At 44.0% G+C, this 23,746-nt stretch overlaps 1 protein-coding gene across 1 annotated transcript in view; it reads left to right on the top strand.

Moving 5' to 3' along the window:
- Window positions 1-20,411, top strand: part of lgi3 (leucine-rich repeat LGI family, member 3) — a 29,942-nt gene extending 9,531 nt beyond the window's left edge. Inside the window, exons 3-8 of the mRNA XM_070865476.1 lie at window positions 4,728-4,799; window positions 4,886-4,957; window positions 9,571-9,642; window positions 15,841-16,010; window positions 18,079-18,243; window positions 19,594-20,411. Of these exons, the coding sequence (XP_070721577.1) occupies window positions 4,728-4,799; window positions 4,886-4,957; window positions 9,571-9,642; window positions 15,841-16,010; window positions 18,079-18,243; window positions 19,594-20,411 (1,369 nt within the window). The remainder of the gene's footprint in view (window positions 1-4,727; window positions 4,800-4,885; window positions 4,958-9,570; window positions 9,643-15,840; window positions 16,011-18,078; window positions 18,244-19,593) is intronic.
- Window positions 20,412-23,746: the final 3,335 nt, after the last annotated feature.

Here is a 23,746-nt window from a genome sequence, read left to right as displayed (position 1 = left end):
ATCTTTAACATCCACCTGAGAGCAGACAGGGTCTCAATTTAACATCTCATCTGAAAGACAGCACCTCCCTCACTCAGCACTGCACTGGAGTGTCAGCCTAAATTTTTTGTGCTCAAGTTCTGGAGTGGGATTTGAACCCATAACTTTCTGACTCAGAGGCAAGGGTGCTACCCACTGAGCCACAAGTTTTAACCAGCATCTGGTGGTTTGAAAAGTGGAATAAGGTTCTAGCTATTTATTGTGACAGCTAATCTTACAATGGCAGCACTCATCCCATCACAGCACTGCTTAAAAGTAAAGGCTCAATTCAAATGCTAGTAAGTGGAGGTCTTGCCAACCGTATGGGCAACTGTCTAAAAATCAACCTCCTTCACTCTTCGATGGGACCAAGGGAGGAAGAATGCTGGCTGTTAAAATCAGATATATCTCTGCTGTCACAATGAAAGTGGCAGTGTGTGGAGAAAGTGATGAGGGACGCTACACAATATGAGGAAAATTGGGAGACCTGACAGAGAATGATGTGTCACAACAAATCTCTTGCCTTAATTATATTGAATGACAGCGAGTTTGAGTAATGGAATTCAATGCTAGATTTTTGCTGACGGCTATAAATTGCTCTCATGGTCTTTGACATTATCAGTACCACTCAGCTGGTTACGTTAATAGATCAAAGCCAGGTATCCATTATTTTACATTTGCATTTTCTTTAATCTTTAATGATAATGGAATGCGTAAGGTGTAATGGCAGGACTCACAATCTGACTTCCTTGTTTTCCTTTTCACTTTCTCCCCCTAATTTTTCTAGCTTGTTTTTGTTACCTCATTTGTCTGTCTCTCTCATTATCGCTACCGATTGCAAAAAATGCAGTATCCTACTAAGGCAATGCTTTTCCAAACTGCTCACCAAGGGTGAAACTTCTCTATCACCTACACTGATTATGGAGCAATTTGACTATCGTTAAGGAACATAAGTAAATGTTCACTTTCAGGGAGGTACAGTCTACCCGTACTCCTTTGTGGAGTATAAGATTAAGGAAGTCTTGCTACAATTGTACAGAGCTTTGGTGAGACCATACCTGGAGTACTGTGCACAGTTTTGGTCTCCTTATCTGAGGAAAGACCTACATGCCTTAGAGGCGGTGCAACGAAGGTTCACTAGATTGATTCCTGGGATGAGAGGGTTGTCCTATGAGGAGAGATTGAGTAGAATGGGTCCGTACTCTCTGGAATTCAGAAGAATGAGAGGTGATCTCATTGAAACATCAGATTCTGAGGTGGATTGACAGGGTAGATGTTGAGAGGTTGTTTCTCCCGGGCTGGGGAGTCTAGAACGAGGGGATATAGTCTCAGGATAAGGGGTCAGCCATTTAAGACTGAGATGAGGAGGAATATCTTCACTCAGAGGGTTTAGAATTTTTGGAATTCTCTACCCCAGAGGGCTATAGATGTTGAGTCATTGAATATATTCAAGACTGAGCTAGACAGATTATTGTACTCTCGGGCAATCAAGGGATATGGGGATAGGATGGGAAAGTGGAGTGAGGGCCACGATCAGCCCTGATCTTATTGAATGGTCTACTCCTGCTCCTAATTCTTCTGTGGGAGTGAAACTACTGTAATAACTATGGGTATAGAGGAGTTTCACTCTCACTGAGCAATGTGGGGAAGCTGTGTGTCCATTAGTATGAAATAGATTCTTTCTCAACCTTCCAGTTAGCGTACAGCACCAGTGTTAGAGCATACCCTGCCACATTAAAATATGACTGCACTTAACATAAGAAATAGAGCAGGAGTAGGCCATTTGGCCCCTTGCGTCTGCTCCGCCATTCAATAAGACCATGGCTGAACTGATCATGGACTCAGCTCCACTTCCCCACCCGCTCCCCATAACCCTTGACTCCCTTATCGCTCAAAAATCTGCCCATCTCCACCTTAAATATAATCAAAGAACCAGCCTCCAGATCTCTGGGGTAGAAAATTCCAAAGATTCATGACCCTCTGAAAGAAGAAATTCTTCCTCATTTCTGTTTTAAATAAGCGACCTCTTATTCTGAAACTACGCCCCCTAGTTCTAGATTCCCCCATGAGAGGAAACATCCTCTCAGCATCTACCTTGTCAATCCCCTCAGAATATTATATGTTTCAATAAGATCACCTCTCATTCTTCTAAACTCCAATGAGTATAGGCCCAACCTACTCAACCTTTCCTCAGAAAACAACCCCTTCATCTCAGGAATCAACCTAGTGAACCTTCTCTGAACTGCCTCCAATGCAAGTATATCCTTCCTTAAATAAGGAGACCAAAACTGCACGCAGTACTCCAGGTGTGGTCTTACAAATGCCCTGTACAGTTGGAGCAGGACTTCTCTGCTTTTATACTCCATCTCCCTTGCAATAAAGACCAACATTCCATTTGCCTTCCTGATTACTTGCTATACCTGCATACTAACCTTTTGTGTTTCATGTACAAGCACCCGCAGATCCTTCTGTTCTATAGCATTTTGTAATTGCTCCCCATTTAAATAATAATAATTTGCTTTTTTATTTTTCCTACCAAAGTGGATAACCTCACATTTTCCCACATTATTGTCCATCTGCCAAATTTTTGCCCACCCACTGAGCCTGTCTATATCCCTTTGTAGATTATTTGTGTCCTCCTCACAACTTGCTTTCCCATCTATCTTTGTATCGCCAGCAAATTTGACTACATTGCACTCGGTCCCTTCATCCAAGTCACTAATATAAATTGTAAATAGTTGAGGTCCCAGCATTGATCCCTGTGGCACTAGTTACAGTTTTCCAACCCAAAAATGACTCATTTATCCTGACTCTCTGTTTTCTGTTAATTAGCCAATCCTCTATCCAGGCTAATATATTACCCCCAACCCTGTGAGCTCTTATCTTGTGCAGTAACCTTTTGTGTGGCACCTTATCAAATGCTTTCTGAAAATCCAAATATATGACATCAACTGCTTCCTCTTTAACCACTCTACTCGTTACATCCTCAAAGAACTCCAGCAAATTTGTCACATAATTTCCCTTTCATAAAACCATGCTGACTCTGCTTAACTGCATTATGATTTTCTAAATGTCCTGCTACTACTTCCTTAATGATGGACTCCAGCATTTTCCCAATGAAAGATGTTAGGCTAACTGGTCTATAGTTTCCTGCTTGCTGTCTCCCTCCTTTCTTAAATAGAAGTGTTAAATTTGCAGTTTTCTAGGCCGCTGGGACCGCTCCAGAATTCAGGGAATTTTGGTAAATTACAACCAATGCATCCACTATCTCTGCAGCCACTTCTTTTAAGACCCTAGGATGCAGGCCATCAGGTCCAGGGGACTTGTCCATCTTTAGTCCCATTAGTTTGCCTAGTACTTTATCTCTAATGAGCCTGGTGGTAGTTATGACTGATTATAGATATAATCAGATCTAGCTAAACATTGAAGAATCTCACTCTCAGCATTGATAATCTTAAAGAAACTTTAAATCATTCAATTTCCTTTTAACATCTCTTTTGACAGAAATAAAAGCTTAGATTTTTGCAGCAGAGTATTACATCTCTGGGAAACATGTCAGTGATTCACATACCCAGAATAACAGTGAACGCAGTGACTGCTGGGAAACACAGCCGGCATTTTATTCTCAGTGAAGGTTCAAAGTTCACACTGCCTGACACAATTGATTTTGCAAAGAATGAGCTAGAGCAGGAGGTGGTGTGATCACACCTGATTTCAGCACAGTGAAGATACAGGGAGAGTGCGATCAGGAAGAAGAGAGGACACTGAAGAGCACCATTGATTATAGTTATATCGCTACAATAGAGGAGCACGAAGGATTGTGACAGGGTCATAATACAGTCAAGCAGAGTCAGCATGGTTTATGAAAGGGAAATCATGTTTGACAAATTTGCCGGAGTTCGTTGAGGATGTAACGAGCAGGGTGGATGATGGATTAGAGGTGATCTTATTGAAACATATAAGAATCTGAGTGGGCTTGACAGGGTAGATGCAGAGAGGATGTTTCCCCTCGTGGGGGAACCTAGAACTAGGGGGCATAGTTTCAGAATAAGGGATCACCTATTTAAAACAGAAATGAGGAGGAATTTCTTCTTTCATCATGAATCTTTGGAATTCTCTGTCCCAGAGAGCTGTGGAGGCTGGGTCATTGAATATATTTAAGGTGGAGATAGGCAGATTTTTGAGCGATTAATGGAATCAAGGGTTATGGGGAGCAGACAGGGAAATGGAGTTGAGGCCAAGATCAGATCAGCCATGATCTTATTGAATGGTGGCGCAGGCTCGAGGGGCCAAATGGTCGACTCCTGCTCCTAGTTCTTATATTCTTATGTACCCAGAGAGTTGTGAACCTGTGGAATTCTCTGCCACAGAAAGTTGTTGAGTCCAATTTGTTGGGCATATTCAAAAGGGAGTTAGATGTGGCCCTTATGGCTAAAGGGATCAAGGGGTATGGAGAGAAGGCAGGGGTGGGATACTGAGGTTGCATGATCAGCCATGATCATATTGAATGGTGGTACAGGCTCGAAGGGCTGAATGGCCTGCTCCTGCACCTATTGTCTATGTTTCTATGTTTCTATGTAAAAAGGCAAAAAACTGAAATTAGAGCTGAGAAGTTGTGTATCAGATAACAAGTTACCCAGCACTTTGAAGCCGAAAAATAACCATAAGACTCTGCATTGAAGGTTTTGTTCTGTTCTCTCTCCCGACAGCTTGCTGAACTCAAACAACTTCACCCTGATTGGAAATGATGCATTCCATGGTTTATCTCACCTTCAGTACCTGTAAGTCTGTGCTTCTCCATCACTTCACTCGTCTTTAAGAATAATTGCATTTGTGCTGAACTCTGGATTTCTTTGTGTGTTCACAGGTTCATAGAGAACAACAACATCCACTCACTCTCAAAATACACGTTCCGAGGGCTCAAGTCTTTAACCCAGCTGTAAGTCCTTCCATTATCAATGATTAGCTTACTTAGAAAGAATGGAATAATCAATAATGAATCAGCGTTGTATTATTATAGCTGCACCTCAGCTGGGTACCGTGAGGTACTGTGTCTCGCCCTCCATTTTCTCCCCTCCTGAGCGGAATGTTAGGATACAATCTCACAGGTTCTCGCAGCCCTCACACAAGGGTCGTTCCTTCACATGTCCGCTGAGGCAGTGAGTGTCAGCGAGCTGTTCTATCATGGTGGGCATCTCAACCAAGGCTAATCCCCCCCTCGCCCAATGGCCAGTGCCCTCACCCAATGGCCAATGCCCTCACCCAATGGCCAATGCCCTCACCCAATGGCCAATGCCCTCGCCCAAAGCTATCACCCAAAGCCCACACCCAATGCCCACACCCAGTGCCCACAAACAAGTACATTTTCCAGCTGCAATCACTGTAGAACCCTGGATGATCTTCCCCTTCCCTGGCCTAGGGCTGCTGGGACCAATTGTTGCACACTAGCTGGGATCAGTTAACGGAGCAGAATGTTTTCTGGAAGTACGCTAAGGAACATGTATTTCATTGATTGCACCCTGAGCCTTGGAGAAGCCAGTAACCCTGTGGGCAGCTGTAACCCTCTCTAATGTAGGAAGAAGCTATTCATCGATCCTGTTCCGCCATTCAATTAGATCATGTCTGATCTGTACCTCAACTTCATTTTCCTGCCTCTGCTCCATATCTCTTGAGACCCTTACCTATCGATCTCAGTCCTGACAGCTCCAGTTGACCCCCAGCATCCACAATCTTTTGGGGGCGAGTGTACCAGATTTCCACTCTCCTTTGTGAGAAGATCACAGCTTTCTGACATCATCCCTGAATTGCCTAACTATAATTTTAAGGTTATACCCCTTGTTCTGGAGTCCCTCACAGGAGGAAGTAGTTTCACTCGATCTACTCTATCAAATCTCGATCAGATTACTCCATGTAATGTATTTGCTTCATGGGTTCTTTACTTAAGGATTCACAGCAACACATTGCTATTAAGAACTAGTTGGTTTATTAGCAAAGGTTTAACAATCACACGACACATTACCAGTTCATCCACCAGACTCACAACCACCTGCCTCATCGTGGATCCCCCGAACCCAACTGGCTGGGGTTTTATTGAGTCTTGTGAACATCACGTGACTGGCTAAGCCACTCCCAACTCAACAGCTCTACAAACCTGTGAGCATCCTCACAGGGGCACACATTACACCCCACAACAAATGTTCCTGCTCATTTTTCAATTTTCGCGCATGTGCATTATTTTCCATTCTAAAGCTTTTTAAATAGGATTGAATACAAAAATAATGAAGTCACGGTAAACTTTAAAAATCTCTGGTTAGGCCTCAACTAGAGAATTGTGTATAATTCTGGGCACCACACTTTAGGAATGAGGTCAAGGCCTTGGAGAGGATACAGAAGTAGTTTGCCAGGATGCTACCAGAGCTGAGCGAGTTCAGTTATGTGGAGAGATTGGAGAAGCTGCTAATGTTTTCCTAAGATAGAGATATTCAAAATGATGAGAGGTTTCCTCTGGCAAGTGGGTCGGTAACCAGAGGTCATAAATTTTAAATAATTGGGAAAACAGCTAGAGGGGAAATGTGGAGAATTTTCTTCTCACAGAGGGCCATAAAGATCTGGAACGCACCACCTGAAAGGGTGGTGGAATCAGATGCCAAAGGAACTTTCAGAAGGCTATTATACATGTCCTTGAAGAGGACTCATTTGTAGGGTTATGAGGAAAAAGCTGGGGTGTAGGACTAAATTGGATCGCTCTCTCCAACAGCCAGCACAGGCGTGATGGGGCGAATGGCCTCCTTCTGTGCTGTAGGATTCTATGACCTCACACTTTTCCGCATTGAACTCCATCTGCCACAGCTTTGCCCGCTCACTTCTCCTGGTGGTGGCTTGATCTGGTCAGAAGCGTGTGCCTGCAGACAAGCTGGCAAAGCAAAAAAAATCACCAAGAAAATAATTTCCCGGCTTCAGACGATTCAAACTCTGCCGGCTCTTGTGTGTCAGGAAGTCCTCATCACCGCCCATCTCAGCGGCTGCAGGTCATAAACCTCAGTCTGAAACCTCCTCCTCCTCATCATCATCATCATAGGCGGTCCCTCGAAACGAGGATGACTTGCTTCCAGGCCAAAAAAGGATGAGTTCACAGGTGTTTCAATGAAGGACCTAATATTCGAGGTCCTGAACTGCATCCTGAAGGATGGAAGTTGCCTGTGTGTGGATTTTTTTTAGTGTGTGGTGACCGTTGCACACCAGCCACCACACGGGTTTGACAGAGCTAGGTCTTGGTCCAGTGGCAAGGATTATCCAAGACGACTGGAGACCTGCTCTGCTACATGGACCTAGTGTGCACACATATCGCCCCTGGGCCCCTGGCCCCGAACTCACGCCTCTCCTGGGCCCCGATCACGTCTCTTGCCGCTCCTTTTATATCCCCGACCTGCCGCTGGTATTCTCACGCAGGTCGGGGTCTGAAACCAGCGGCTTCGCAGCTGCTGTACCGCTGGCCCGCTTACACTTGTGCAAAGGAGGTGATTCAGGACTCAACGGGTAGATCACAGGAATGGTCAAACAATACAAGGGAACTCTGGGGAACTCTGGGGAACTCTTTCAATGGTAGAAATCTGGAGAAAATGGCTTCAGCCTAATTTCCCAGCCTGAAAACATTTCCTGCACCAATTATGCATCACTAATGCGCTGAAAACAGCAACAAAATTTGCTCTGTCTCTTTCTCGCGAACCATCCCAAAAGAAAATGATTAGTCTGTTTTTGTGGTGTTGGATGAAGATAAATGTCACCCAGGATACCAAGAGAACACCCTGGCCTTGTTCAAATAATACTGTCCGCCTGAACATACTGGCAGGGTTTCAGTTTAACACGCCACACCTAGTATACTGCGTACAGTTTTGGTTTCCATATTTACAAAAGGATATACTTGCCTTGGAGGCAGTTCAGAGAAGGTTCACTCGGTTGATTCCAGAGATGAGGGGGTTGACTTATGAGGAAAGGTTGAGTAGGTAGGGCCTCTACTCATTGGAATTCAGAAGATTGAGAGGTGATCTTATCGAAACATATAAGATTATGAGGGGGCTTGACAAGGTGGATGCAGAAAGAATATTTCCACTAATGGGGGAGACTAGAACTAGAGGGCATGACCTTAGAATAAGGGGCCGCCCATTTAAAACTGAGATGAGGAGAAATTTCTTCTCTCAGAGGGTTGTGGATCTGTGGAATTTGCTGCCTCAGAGAGTTGTGGAAGCCGGGACATTGAATAAATTTAAGACAGAGATAAACAGTTTCTTAACCGATAAGGGAATAAGGGGTTATGGGGAGCGGGCAGGAAAGTGGACCTGAGTCATGATCAGATCAGTCATGATCGTATTAAATGGCAGAGCAGGCTCGAGGGGCCATATGGCCTATTCCTGCTCCTATTTCTTATGTTCTTACGTTCATATGTCCTCATTCAAAATACAGCACCTCCGACCATGCAGCGCTCCCTCAGTACTGCAATGGAGGTCAGCCTAGATGTTGTGCTTCATTCCTGGAGTGTGGCTTGAACCCATAGCCTTCTGACTGGAGGGGTGAGAGTGCTACCCACTGAGCCAAGTCATGCACCGGTCAGAGTGTCTACATGAATAGAAGCAAACACCATTTCCATGTCTGATTTGGTACAGGCTGACATAGGGCTTGCACCAACAGTCGTGGCTCAGTGGGCAGCACACTCGCCTCTGAGTCAGAAGGTTGTGGGTTCAAGTCCCACTCCTGAGACTTGAGCACAAATGCAGGCTGACACTCCAGTGCAGTACTGAGGGAATGCTGCATTATCAGAGGTGCCATCGTTTGGATGAGACGTTAAACGTCTGTTCTTTCAGGTGGATGTAAAAGATCCCAGGACACTATTTTAAAGAAGAGCGGGGGAGTTATCCCCGGTGTCCTGGCCAATATTTATCCCTCAATGAACATTACTAAAACAGATTATCTGGTCATTATCACATTGTTGTTTGAGGGAGCTTGCTGTGCACAAATTGGCTGCCGCATTTCCTACATTACACTGCACTTCAAAAGTATTTCATTGGTTCTAAATCGCTTTGGGATGTCCTGATGTTGTGAATGGTGCTATAGAAATGCAAGACTTTCTTTTTAACTCAACCAGCATCCACTCGCTCATTCCCTTCTTTGCCTGTCTGCCTGTGTCTCTGTCTGTGCCTCTGTCTGTGTGTCTCTGTCTGTCTGTCTGTGTCTGCCTGTGTGTCTGTCCATGCGTGTCTGTGTCTCTGTCTGTGCATCTCTGTCTGTCTGTCTGTGTCTGCCTGTGTATCTGTCTGTGTGTCTCTGAATGTATGTCTCTATCTGTCTCTGCATTTACATTTTTGCTTTCTTTAATGTTCTGTCTCTCACTTCTCTCTTTACCTTTCTGAGATAAAATCATTGCAGTTTCAGTAATTCATCTTAGTTTTAATATTCAAGCTTAGTAAATATGCCACTATACCTATGTTGTGTACTAACTATTATTTCTTGCTTTTAAATAGAATAACATTTAATCGTTTGATACTTTTTCCCTTCCAGATCATTGGAAAACAACAACCTGCTGACACTTCCCAGGGACATCTTCATGAACCTTAATGTTTTGACACATCTGTGAGCAATTTGTTAATCATCATTTGAGAACTACAGCAGTATTTCATGAACAACACAGAGTCCAACAGAGATATGGAGTGAAATTGCGCGATTCAATATTACCGTGTTCAGATGCTAATATTGCAGAGCAGCATTTTACCTCCACAGCGAGTTTTGGAAGATCGCAGATAAGCAATAATCCTGTAATGTAAAGGAGATGTTTAAATTATATTGTTCTATTATGAATCAAAATGGTAACTTGTGGACATCATCGGAGCTCTATGTGCTGCCCCGCTAGTTCATTTGTGAATCCGTGTTCACCCCAATCACCAGACAATGTAACCTTGTGCCCATACCACAGCAATGTAAACTGCCCGGGAGGTACAAAAAAATCAAAGGAAGAAAAACACTGTGGCCAATTTCATGAAACACTCTGGCAAATTCTCCCTGAATACATAAAGCAATCAAGCAAGTCCATAAATATCCATTAATGAGTGACTTACAGTTTTCCCTAAAAGCTACAAACTGTAAAGCCATGGGCAAATGCCTGGGCAGATGCTTCAACACACTAGGTCCAGTAGTGTGAACGTGTATCCATAACTAGGTTTTGGCAATATATAAACTTGGAATTATATCTTGGACGACACATTTGTGCTCAAACATCCTGTTTTCTGCAGTTGTGGGAAGAATTTGTTGAACATCAACACTTAATGGGGTAGATTTTTGTCTTCATTGCCTGGGTGGTAATCTGTTGGAGTGAATCATCTGCCCTTTATCTTCCTTTCCTCTCAAGTCCTTGAACGTGCTGTCGCCTCCTAAATCTGTGCCCATCTTTCCCGCAACTCCATGTTTTAAATCCCCCCAGTCAGGTTCTCATCCCTGCTACGACACTAAAATAGACCTTATCAAAGTCACAACTGACATCCTATGGGACTGTGACCCTGGTAAGCTATCCCTTCTCGACATGTCTGCAGCCTTGACAAGTTTGGCCACACCATCCTCCTCCAATGCATCTCCACCATTGTCCAGCTGGGTGGGACTGCACTCGCCTGGTTCTATTCCTATTTATCCAGTCCTAGCCAAAGAATCATCAGCAATGGCTTCTCTTCCTTCTCCCACACTGTTGCCTATAGAATCCCCCAAGGATTTATCCTTGACCCCCTCCTATTTCTCATCTACATGCTGCCATGCTCATTCAAGAAAGGAGGGAGAGAGAAAATAAGGAACTACAGGCCAGTTAGCCTGACATCAGTCATCGGGAAAATACTGGAATCCATTGTTATGAAGTGGTATCAGGGCACTTAGAAAATCATAACATGATTAAGCAGAATCAACATGGTTTTATGAAAGGGAAATCATGTTTTGACAAATTTATTAGAGTTTTTGGAGGTTGTATCTAGCAGGGTAGATAAAGGGGAACCAGTAGATGTAATATATTTAGATTTCCAAAAGGCATTCAATAAAGTGCCACATAAAAGGTTACGACACAAGATAGGGGCCCGTGGGATTGATGCTACAGGCAACTCTCGATTATCCGGGTCCCTTGGGAATTGGGCTATTCCGAGTAAACAATTTTTCCGTTAGAGTGAGTCTACATTTTAAAGTTAAAACTTTAATGAATAAACACAATCGTTAGGGCGAGTTTACATTTATAAGTTAAAATTTTAATGAATCAATACAATCAGCTAGAAACAGTAACCAAAGATGGACATTACCAGCATGTGTGTACAGGTTCTGTGCCTGGAACCCGGTGCCAGCACTGCCCCCATTCCCAACGTCAGCGGCGGCCGCGAGAGACACCGGCTGCAGTAGCGCGTACACACACACACCAGCAAAGCAAGGGCAGAGGAGGGGGATTTTTACGGTGAGTGAGAGGGAGTGTGTGAGGGAGAGAATGTGCGAGTGTGAGAGAGAGAGAGTGTGTGAGAGAGAATGTGCGAGTGTGAGTGAGAGAGAGAGTGTGTGAGAGAGAGAATGAGCAAATACAAATGAGCACAGTGTTTGGAAGGTGATTTTTCCAAATTATTTAGAGCTGTCTTTTCATTTGTTAGGAATAGAATTTTAAATCCCATTACAACGGTCTCCTGTTGGATCCATGTACGGATAATCGAGAGTTGCCTGTAATATATTAGCATGGCTAGAGGATTGATTGACAGACAGAAAACAGAGAGTAGGGATAAATGGGGCATTTTCAGGTTGGCAGGCTGTAACTAGTAGGGTGCCGTAAGGATCAGTGGTGGGGCCTCAGCTATTTACAAAATATATCAATTACCTTGATGAAGGGACTGAGTGTAATGTATCCAAGTTTACTGATGATACAAAGCTAGGTGGGACAGTAAGCTGTGAGGAGAACATAAAGAATCTGCAAAGCGATATAGAAAAACCAAGTGAGTGAGCAGTAAGGTGGCAGATGGAGTATATTGTCGGGAAATGTGAGGTTATTCACTTTGGTAGGAAGATTAGAAAATCTAAATATTTTTTAATGGTGAGAAACTTTGAAATGTTAATGTTCAGAGAGATTTAGATGTCCTCGTCCAAGAAATACAGAACGCTAGCAATAAGGAAGGCAAATGGCATGTTGGGCGTTTATTGCGAGGGGATTGGAGTATAAGTGTAAGGAAGTCTTGCTACAATTGTACAGGGCTTTGTTGAGACCACACCTGGAATAATGTGCACAGTTTTAGTCTCCTTATCTGAGGAATGATTGACTTGCCTTAGAGGCGGTGCAACGAAGGTTCACTCGATTGATTCCTGGGATGAGAGGGTTGTCCTACGATGAGAGATTGAGTAGAAAGGGCTGATACTCTCTGGAGTTTAGAAGAGTGAGAGGTGATCTCATTGAAACATACAAGAATCTGAAGGGGATTGACAGGGTAGATGCTGAGAGGTTGTTTCCCCTGGCTGGAGTGTCTCGAACTAGGGGGTCACAGTCTCAGGATAAGTAGCTCATTTAAAACCGAGATGAGGAGGAATTTCTTCACTCAGAGGGTTTTGAATCTTTGGAATTCTCTGCTCCAGAGGGCTGTAGAGACTCAGTCTTTGAGTATATTCAAGGCTGAGATAGATGAATTTTTAGACTTTAGGGGAACCAAAGGATATGGATGTCGGACTGGAAAGTGGAGTTGAGATTGATGATCAGCCATGAACTTATTCATGGAGCAGGCTCGAGGGGCCGTAGGGCCTACTCCTGCCCCTAATTCTTATGTTCATATGCCCCTGCTGATGGCTCACAGTGCCTCATGGATGCCCAGTTTTGAGCTGCTAGATCTGCTTTGAGTCTATCCCATTTAGCATGGTGGTAGTGCCACACAACGCGATGGAGGGTGTCCTCAGTGTGAAGACGGGATTTCGTCTCCACAAGGACTTTGCCAATGCTGTCATAGAGAAATGCATCAGTGATGGGTAGATTGGTGAGGACGAAGTCAGGTATGTTTTTCCCCGGTCTCTGAACACCTGCCGCAGGCCGATTCTGGAAGCTATGTCCTTCATGACTCATCCAGGTCAATCAGTAGTGGTGCTACCAAGCCACTGGTGATGGACACTGAAGTCCCCCACCCAGAGTACATTCTGTGCCCTTGCTAATCTCAGTGCTTCTTTGAAGTGGTGCTCAACATGGAGGAGTACTGATTCATCAGCTGAGGGAAGGCTATATGTGGTAATAAGCAAGAGGTTTCTTTGCCCATGTTTGACCTGATGCCAAGAGGCTTCATGGGGTCAAGAATCTCTGTTGAGGACTCCCGGGGCCATTCTTTCCTGACTGTATGCTATTGTGCTGCCACCTCTGGTGGACCTATCCTGTCGGTGGGACAAGGTCGTGCCTGGGATAGTGATGGAGGAATCTGGGAGATTGGCTGAAAGGCATGATTCTGTGAGTATGACTAGTCTGTGCGACAGCTCTCCCAATTTTGGCACAAGTCCTGAGATGTTAGTGAGGAGGACATTTCCGGAACGACTGGGCTGGGTGTGTCTTTGCCATGTCTGAATCCGATGGCTATGTCACCCATCACCCTAGTGCCACTCACCCATCACCCCTGTGCTCGCTGACCTACATTGGCACCTAGCCCAGCAATGCCTCATGTTCAAAATTCTCATCCTTGTTTTTAAATTCCTCCGTGGCCCCATCCCTTCTTATTTCTGTAACTTCCATCAACCCTCCGATATCTCCGCGTTCCTCCAATTCTGGCCTCTTCCGCATCCCTAATTTTAATCACTCCATCGTTGGTGGCTGTCTTCAGCTGCATAGGTTCTAAACTCTGTAATTCCCTCCCTAAACCGATCTGTCGCTCTTGTCTCCTTTAAGACGCTCCTTAAAACCTGCCTCTTTGACAACGCTTCTGGTCACCTGTCCTAAGCACTTTGAGTCAATTTTTTGGGATTATGCTCCTGTGAAACACCTTGGGGTGTTTTACTATGTTAAAGGCGCTATATGAATGTAAATTATTAGAACATAGGAACATAAGAAATGGGAGAATGAGTAGGCCATACGGCCCCTCAAGCCTACTCGGCCATTCAATAAGATCATGCAGAACCTTTACATCAACATGATTTTCCCGCCCGATCCCCATATCCCTTGCTTCCCTTAACCTATCAATCTCAGTTTTGAATAAACTCATCAACTCAGCATCCACATCCCTCAGGAATAGAGAATTTCAAAGATTCACAACCCTCTGAGTGAAGAAATTTCTCTTCACCTCAGTCCGAAAGGGCCGACCCCATCTCCTGAGACTTGAGTTCTCTCCAGCCAGGGGAAACAGCCCCTCTATATCTATCCTCTCAAGACCTCTGAGAACTTTATACGTTTCAATGAGATCACTTCGCATTCTTCTGAACTCCAGAGATTATAGGCCCATTCTACTCAATCCCTCCTAATAGGACAGCCCTCTCATCCCAGGAATCAATCTAGTGAACCTTTGTTGCATCCCCTCTAAGGCAAGTATATCCTTTCTGAGGTAAGGAGAACAAAACTGTACACGGTGCTCCTGGTGTGGTCTCACCAAAGCTCTACATAATTGCAACAAGATTTCCTTACTCTTCCACTGCAACCCTCTTGCAGTAGAGGCTAACATACCATTTGCTTTCCTAAACGTTCTGTGACTCGTATACAAGGTCACTCAAATCCCTCTGAATCCCAACATTTACTAGTCTCTCACCTAAAAAATATTCTTCTTTTCCATTCTTCCTACCAAAGTAGATCATTTCACACTTCCCCACATTATACTCCACCTGCCACCTTCTTGCCCAGTCAATTTGCAGCCTCTTTATGTCCTCCTCACAGCTTATCTTCCCACCCAGCTTTGCATTGTCAGCAAACTTGGATATGTTACACTCGGTCCCTTCATCTAAGTCATTGATACAGATTGTAAATAGCTGAGGCCCAAGCGAACCATTGAATCTTGTGGTACTCCACTAGTTACATCCTGCTAACCTGAAAATGACCTATTTATTCCTACTCTCTGTTTTCTATCCGTTAACCAATCCTCAATCCATGTTAATGTTTTACCCCCAATTCCATGAACCCTAATCTTGTGTAACAACTCTTTGTGTGGCACCTTAGTGAATGCCTTCTGAAAATAAAAAAGCATACTACATCCAATGGTTCCCCCTTATTTACCCTGCTAGTTGCACCCTTTAAAAACCCCAATAGATTTATCAAACACGATTTCCCTTTCATAAAACTGTGTTGAATCTGCCTAATCTTAGTGATTTTCCAAGAACCCTGTTACCACGTCCTTGCTAATACATTCTAGCACAATAAGGGGGTAAGGGGTTATGGGGAGCGGACAGGGAAGTGGAGCTGAGTCCATGATCAGATCAGCCATGCTCTGATTGAATGGCGGAGCAGGCTCGAGGGGCCGTTTGACCTACTCCTCCTAATACTTATGCACGCGCACAGGCGGAGTGGGAACCCTGGACAATTTCCTCTTCCTAATGCACAGACACTGCAATCAACTATAGAGCCCTGACTGGGACCAGGATTAGAACCTGGAACTTTCCTGGTTTATGTGACTTACAGTTGGAGGACTTAACCTCTGAGCCATTAGGACCGTTCTGCACTTGACATTTAAGTATCATACCACGGATCCTTTTACAGTATTTTTTACACAGTGGTTAATTAACTAATTAACTAACGATCTGTCACTGCACTAAACATGTCAAGTGGTTGAACTAAATCTAACTTTATTTTCACAACTCAACTTGAACATTTTTGATCCTTTGCAGGGATCTCCGGGGTAACGCTTTCCATTGTGACTGTAAAATGAAATGGCTGCTAGAATGGCTACAGACGACCAACACTACCGTACGTCCTGTGCAGTGTGCCAGTCCAGCCAAATATCAGGGCGGCAAGATCAACAACCTGTCAATCAAGGACTTTGACTGTATCACCACAGGTCTGCATGTAATTCTGCATTTAACTCCCCAGGAATGTTGACAGATTCGATGTTGATTTGTTTTTTTCCTTTGCTCTGCATCAGTCTGGCATTTGAGGGAATCAATTCCAAACGGAGGCTCATTGAGTTCTCTCTCTTTTAAAGATTGGAAAACTGTGAATGTAACGCCCCTATTTAAAAAAGGAGGCAGACAAAAAGCAGGAAATTATAGACCAGTTAGTCTCACATCTGTGGTTGGGAAAATGTTGGAGTCCATTATTAAAGAAGCAGTAGCAGGACATTTGGAAAAGCAAAATTCGATCAGGCAGAGTCAGCATGGATTTATGAAGGGGAAATCATGTTTGACAAATTTGCTGGAATTCTTTGAGGATGTAATAAACAGGGTGGATAAAAGGGAACCAGTGGATGTGGTGTATTTGGACTTCCAGAAGCCATTTGACAAGGTGCCACATAAGAGGTTACTGCACAAGATTAAAGTTCACAGGGTTGGGGGTAATATATTAGCATGGGTAGAGGATTGGTTAACTAACAGAACAGGGAGTCGGAATAAATGGTTCATTTTCTGGTTGGCAACCAGTAACTAGTAGGGTGCCGCAGGGATCAGTGCTGGGACCCCAACTATTTACAATCTATATTAATGACTTGGAAGAAGGGACTGAGTGTAACATAGCCAAGTTTGCTGATGATACAAAGATGGGAGGAAAAGCAATGTGTGAGGAGGACACACAAGATCTGGAAAAGGACATAGGCAGGCTAAGTGAGTGGGCAAAAATTTGGCAGATGGAGTACAATGTTGGAAAGTGTGAGGTCATGCACTTTTGGCAGAAAAAAATCAAAGAACAAATTATTATTTAAATGGAGAAAGATTGCAAAGTGCTGCAGTACAGCAGGACCTGGGGGTACTTGTGCATGAAACATAAAAGGATAGTATGCAGGTACAGCAAGTGATCAGGAAGGCCAATGGTATCTTGGCCTTTATTGGAAAGGGGATGGAGTATAAAAGCGGGGAAATCTTGCTACAGTTATATAGAGTATTGGTGAGGCCACACCTGGAATACTGCGTGCAGTTTTGGTTTCCATATTTACAAAAGGATATACTTGCTTTGAAGGCAGTTCAGAGAAGGTTCACTAGGTTGATTCTGGGGATGAGTCGGTTGACTTATGAGGAAAGGTTGAGCAGGTTGGGCCTCTACTCATTGGAATTCAGAAGATTGAGAGGTGATCTTATCGAAATGTATAAGATTATGAGGGGATGCAGGGATGATGTTTCCACTGATGGGTGAGACTAGAACTAGAGGGCATGATCTTAGAATAAGGGGCTGCCCATTTAAAACTGAGATGAGGAGAAATTTCTTCTCTTAGAGGGTTGCAAATCTGTGAAATTCGCTGCCTCAGAGAGCTGTGAAAGCTGGGACATTGAATAAATTTAAGACGGAGATAGACAGTTTCTTAAACGATAAGGGGATAAGGGGTTATGGGGAGCGGGCGGGGAAGTGGAGCTGAGTCTATCATCAGATCAGCCGTGATCTTATTGAATGGCGGAGCAAGCTCCTGTTCCTATTTCTTATGTTCTTATATTCTTATGAACATTCTTATGAATTCCTTCAGGACGGCAGTGCCATTTCAATGAATTCAATCTGAGAATAGACAGGGAGACAGAACAGTCCATGGAAGATTAGTATTCAGTATCAAGCTGCCAGTAAATTTAAAAGGCAATTGGAGTGTTTGATGGGACAGTGTAGAAGGAACTTTACTCTGTATCTAACCCGTGCTGTACCTACCCTGGGAGCATTTGATGGGACAGTGTAGAGGGAGCTTTGCTCTGTTTCTAACCCGTGCTGTACCTACCCTGGGAGCATTTGATGGGACAGTGTAGAGGGAGCTTTACATGTGAGATTAGGGAGCAATGTTCTGGTAATGAAAGAACTGTTATTTTACTTGTCCGACTCTCAGTATGTACAGCAGCCCTGTAAATAGCATTGAGCTCCAGTATCAACTATTGTGATAAAATATTAATATCCCAGTAACAAGTTTATATGACACTATTATCACGGATTTGTCTTTGCAGACTTCACTACGTATCAAACCCTACCATTCCAGTCTATTTCAGTAGAGTCCTTCATATATGCCGACGACCTTTATGTAACATTCGCCGAGGCAAAGAATGGGAACTGCACTTTCCTCATGTGGGATCATGTTGAAATGGTCTTCAGGAAGTCTGAGAATATTTCTGGTAAGCCTCAAGAATCTTTAATAAGCAGAACTTGTTGAACTAGGTTCCACAGTGGTAGAAAGTCCGACTAATCTAATATCCTCAGGCTGACGTATTTCAGTTGATAGATGCCTCAACTTTCGATGTGGAGCTTGTTGCATGGAAGGTCTTTTCCCATCTCTCTAACCCCCTCCAGCCCTATAAACCCTCCTCCCGAACTCTACTTTCCTCTGACTCTGGTCTTTTGTGCACCCCTCTCTCTTCTCCACGCCATTTGCGGCCGTGCCTTCAGCTTGGCTGTGGAATTCTCTCCCAAAGCTCCTCCACACCGCCACCTCTCTCTTCTCCCATACAATTCATCTCTTTAAACAGGCATTCCACCTAATATTTCCTTCTCTGGTTTGGCGTCCTTTTTTTTCTGATTGTGCCTCAGTGAAGTGTCTTAGTACATTACTTTCCACATTAAAGGTACTTTATAAATGTTGTGCTTTCCTTGTAAGTTGCCACTGAGTCAGAAGGTTGTGGGTTCAAGTCCCACTCCAGGGACTTGAGTAAAAGAATCTAGGCTGATGCTCCAGTGCAGTGCTGAGGGAGTGCTGCACTGTCACAGGTGCCATTTTCAGATGCTCTCTCAAGTGGATGTAAAAGATCCCATGGCACTATTTCGAAGGAGAGCAGTGAGTTATCCCCAGTGTCCTGGGGCCAATATTTATCCCTTAATCAACATAACAAAAAAACAGATGATCTGGTCTTTATCACATTGCTGTTTGTGGGAGCTTGCTGTGCGCAAATTGGCTGCTGCATTTCCTACATTACAACAGTGACTACACTCCAAATGTACTCCATTGGCTGGAAAGTGCTTTGAGACGTCCGGTGCTTGTGAAAGGTGCTATATAAATCCAATTGTTCTTTCTTTTTAAGGGTCTAGTGTGTAATAGTATTACCCACTGGACCACTGAGCCAAACAGAAGTAGAATGCCCAAGGCTGGATTGGTGCTCTGTGCTGGGTCAACCAGGGCAGGAGACGGGTGCTTGCTACAGATGCCTATCCGGGTAAGGAAGAGGAAAAGAATCATGGACTCCCACTCTTGATCTCTAATTTAATGTGTGGACAGTCAATGAGGACAGGATTGGTCTAATTTATGATAGCCTCCATGTTGAAATAGCCTGCTCACTGTCTCAGCTCAAGCAGGAAGAGCGACAACATGGGCAAGGTACCAGTGTTACAGTTTAACCTTCCCCCTCCTTTAAGAGGGGGAAAGAGAAGTGTGTGTTTTAGGGGGATACCTTAATTAAATATGGATAAGGAGACTTTTAAAATTTCTGTGTATTACAATCATTAAAAATAAAGCTGCCTTTTATTTTCTGGAGCTCATGCTGCGGTGTACTGTAAGCCACTGGTGATTGAGGATCAGCTCTATGTCATCGTCGCTCAGCTGTTCAGAGGCTCTCACATCTACCAATGGGACAACTATGGCGGAAAATTCATCAAAATCCAGGACATTGACACCACCAAAATCCGCAAACCCAACGACATTGAGACATTCAAGATCGATGGCGATTGGTATTTTATCATTGCCGATAGTTCGAAGGCTGGAGCCACCACCATTTACAAGTGGAACAAAAACGGGTTCTACTCCCATCACTCCTTGCACATGTGGCACAGGGATACAGATGTTGAGTACGTTGAGATGGACAACAAGCCCAAGCTGATCTTGTGCAGCAGCACCCAAACCCCAGTCATCTACCAGTGGAACAAGGGCCACAAACAGTTCAGCTATCTCACCGAAATTCCCAACATGTTGGACGTCCATGCAGTTAAGCACTTCCGGATCAAGAAGTCTGTGTATCTCTGTCTGTCCCGCTTCATCGGTGACTCCAAAGTGGTGAAGTGGGAGAATCAGCGGTTCACGGAAATCCAGGCACTGCCCTCACGGGGCGCCATGATTGTGCAGCCGTTCCAAGTGGCACAATGGCTGTACATGGTGCTTGGTAGTGACTACTCATTCTCTCACGTCTACCTGTGGGATGCTGAAAAGCAGAAGTTTGGCAGGTTCCTTGACTTCAATGTGCCCGCCCCACGAGCTTTCCAGCTGGTGTCCGTCGATGACATGCATCTTGTGCTGGCTTCCAGCTTTAAAGGGAACACAATAGTCTATCGGCACATGGTGGTGGACACGAGCACTTAACAACACAATACAAACTAGAGCATTTAAAGCAGCCTCTAAGCAGCCAGAAAGCTATTTTAGGATTGTCAACCATTCAGTTTGGACCAGACAGTCCAGTTTCTGGGTGGGATGTCTAAATTTCTCAAATATAAACTAGGCATAAAAAGTTTGACTTTAAATAGAAGCCTGTTTTTTCTAGCTAAATCTGAGTCTTATCCCGTAGAGTAATTAATTATCAAGATTAATAGAGTTTTCAATTAAGTCACATCATCAGCCAAGCAAATTATTAGAACTCAAGCCAATGATCCAACCCCTACCCCACTGCTTGTCGGGTTTAAGACTTGGCAAAATACAACACCTTAGAATACTCAAATGTCTCCCCTTCCACCACCACCAAAATTTACAATTTGTGACATGATGACTTTTAAGAAAATAGATCAGATAGTTTTTGTAGTAATGTTCAATAATAAAGGCGGCTTGATTCTCACTGTTAACTACACATCATCTTCTCGGAGGAATTTGAATGAAGCGCTGTTTAGACATGTAGCTTGTACAAGTTACATGTGCTTCACACTTGCTGAAGTATAATCGCATAGCATTTATGTGTATCCTTTATCCTCCAGCTATTCTCTTTAGGTTGTATTCCTTCATGCCTGTAATGTATTTGCTTCGTGGGTTCTTTGCCTAAGAATTCATAGCAACACATTGCTATTAAGAACCAGTAGGTTTATTAACAAAAGGTTTAACAATCACAATACACATTACCAGTTCATCCACCAGGCTCACAACCACCTGCCTCATCGTGGATCTCCCCGAAACCAACTGGCTGGGGTTTTATTGAGTCTTGTGAACATCACGTGACTGGCTAAGCCACTCCCAACTCAACAGCTCTACAAACCTGTGAGTATCCTTACAGGGGCATACATTACAATGGCCATGAATCATGGTGTACAGAGTAACTCATGCATGTTTCTTTATCAGCTTGTGCTAACTTGGCTCTTTGCCTTTTGATTGTCAGAATTTGTAAAAGGTCAGAATAATTCAACTTGATATCATACTGAACGGTTAGCTTTTCACAAAAAAGCAGCATCTTGTCTGCTACTTTTGTCTTCTCCATTCCGTTGGATGACAGATCCATTCAAGCTCCACATTCAAGTTATCAAAGGGAAGATGGTTGGATCTTTTTAAATGCACCTGATATCTTTGCTCATGAAATGTACGAGTGGCCTCAAGTAGCAAAACCCTGACACTAGAGCAAACCAGACGGACCAGGGGGTCCCAGTTTCGGTCTGGTCTGCCTTGAGTGAACTGAACTCAGCCTGGACTGCAATTGGGATGCTACAACTGTCCTGAGCAACCCCACTGGTGCACAGTGATGTGATCGGTGAGCCCATGACTTAAGCTTATTAATGACTGCTCCTCACCCCACTGAGAACCAAAACCCTTTTCTGGTTCTTCCCTTTGGCTCATTCTATGACCCAAGTTCACACTGCACCCCAATGGATGGCTCATTCAGTGTTTTACTTTGCCCGTTGACTGATGCCTCATGTGTATGCCATGTTAGGTCCTTCAGCAGCTGATGCCCCGTTCCAGGATACATCACCTTATAGACTCATGTTCCTTGTTGTTTAACCCTTTAGTTTCTCCATTCCCTTAAGCCATGTTGTGCTCTTCCAAGTGATGGCTCATGTTCTTTGTGATCCATTATTTCAGTTCCTCCATTAATTGCTACCTTCAGTCCAGACCACCATGGCCCCAGCAACTTGAGGCCCTCTACTGTGCCCCAACTGATGGCTGGCATGCAATGAGGAAGCTACTGCCCCTGTTCACCTCCTTTTCATCTGCCCTGCTGTGCTCCATCTAAAATACTTAATCAATAGGCACAATTATATTCAAAATGAACCTATATTCTTTGGAGTTCAGAGAATGAGAGGTGACCTCATTGAAACAAATACAATTCTGAGAGGGCTTGACAGGGTAGATGCTGAGAGGCTGTTTCCCTGGCTGGAGAGCCTTGAACTAGGGGGTTCATAGTCTCAGGATAAGGGGTTCGCCATTTTTCAATTTCTTCATTAAGAGGCTGGTGAATCTTTGGAATTCTCTACCCCAGAGAACGATGGATGCTCATTCGCTGAGTATATTCAAGATTGAGATCGATGGATATTTGGACACTCGGGGAATCAGGGGATATGGGGATCGGGCGGGAAAGTGGGTTTGAGGTAGAAGATCAGCCATGATCTTATTGAATGGCAGAGAAGACTCGAGGGGCTGTATGCCTACTCCTGCTCCTATTTCTTAAGTTCTTGTGTTCTTATTGATAGCTCCTTCAATGGCAGCAGCTCATGATTTCAATGTGGAATTATCGACCCAGAAAACTACTTTACACGACTTGGTCAACAGCTTGAAACAATAATAGAAAACTTTGGCAGCACTCGGCAGGTCCAACTGCATCTGGGGATAGACCAGACAGTCAGCACGCTTCATCAGAACAGAAAAATAAGAGATGGATAAACATATTAAATATAGTACAGCGGTCCCAACAGCTCCCAAATCCCTTCTATATTTGGAGGTAGTGGGCGCACTGTAATTTGCCAACTTCTGTTTCAATCTCAAACCTGATCTGCAGGTTATCCATGTCTCACATTTTTCCCATGTAGCTTCAAGCCTCGCTGCAGAGACTTGGGCACATAATCTAGGCTGACATTTGAGTACTGAGGGAGTGCTGCACTGTCGGAGGTGCCGTCTTTTGGATGCAACCTTAAACCGAGGCTCCGTCTGCCCTCTCAGGTGCATGCAAAGGATCCCACAGCACTATTGAAAGAAGAGCAGAGGAGGACTCCTATTATTCTGGCCAATATGTAGCCCTCAATCAACATTTCCAAACAGAGATTAACTGGTCATTGATCCCTCTGCTGTTTGGCGGCCGCGTTTCCCGACAAAACATCAACGACTACCACTTCAAAAGGAATTAATTGGCTGTGAAGTTCTTTGGAATGTCCAGAGAATGTGAAAGCGCGATATAAATGCAAGTTATTTTTGAATTTTCATTATTTTTAGGCCTCCCACTTTCTTTGCTCTTCATACGTGCTTTATTCCGATAATGCATTTACTTGACCGAGATGAATCAACTGTTACCTCCTCTGTGTATTTGTTCTTTAATACATATTTCCCCCATTCAGCACCTATTATTGTGCTTAGATCAGTGTCAGCTATGGCTCAGTGGGTGACACACTTGCCTCCGAGGTATAAAGGTTGTGGGTTCAAGTGTAAAGGCCATAAAGGTTGTGGGTTCAAGTCCGACTCCAGAGACTTGAACACAAAAATCTCGGCTGACACTCCAGTGCAGTGCTGAGGGA

The sequence above is a fragment of the Pristiophorus japonicus genome, chromosome 22 (assembly GCF_044704955.1).
Source record: "Pristiophorus japonicus isolate sPriJap1 chromosome 22, sPriJap1.hap1, whole genome shotgun sequence".
Lineage (NCBI taxonomy): Eukaryota > Metazoa > Chordata > Chondrichthyes > Pristiophoridae > Pristiophorus > Pristiophorus japonicus.
Note: the sequence above shows the minus strand (reverse complement) of the source record. Positions and strands in the feature narration are given on the sequence as shown.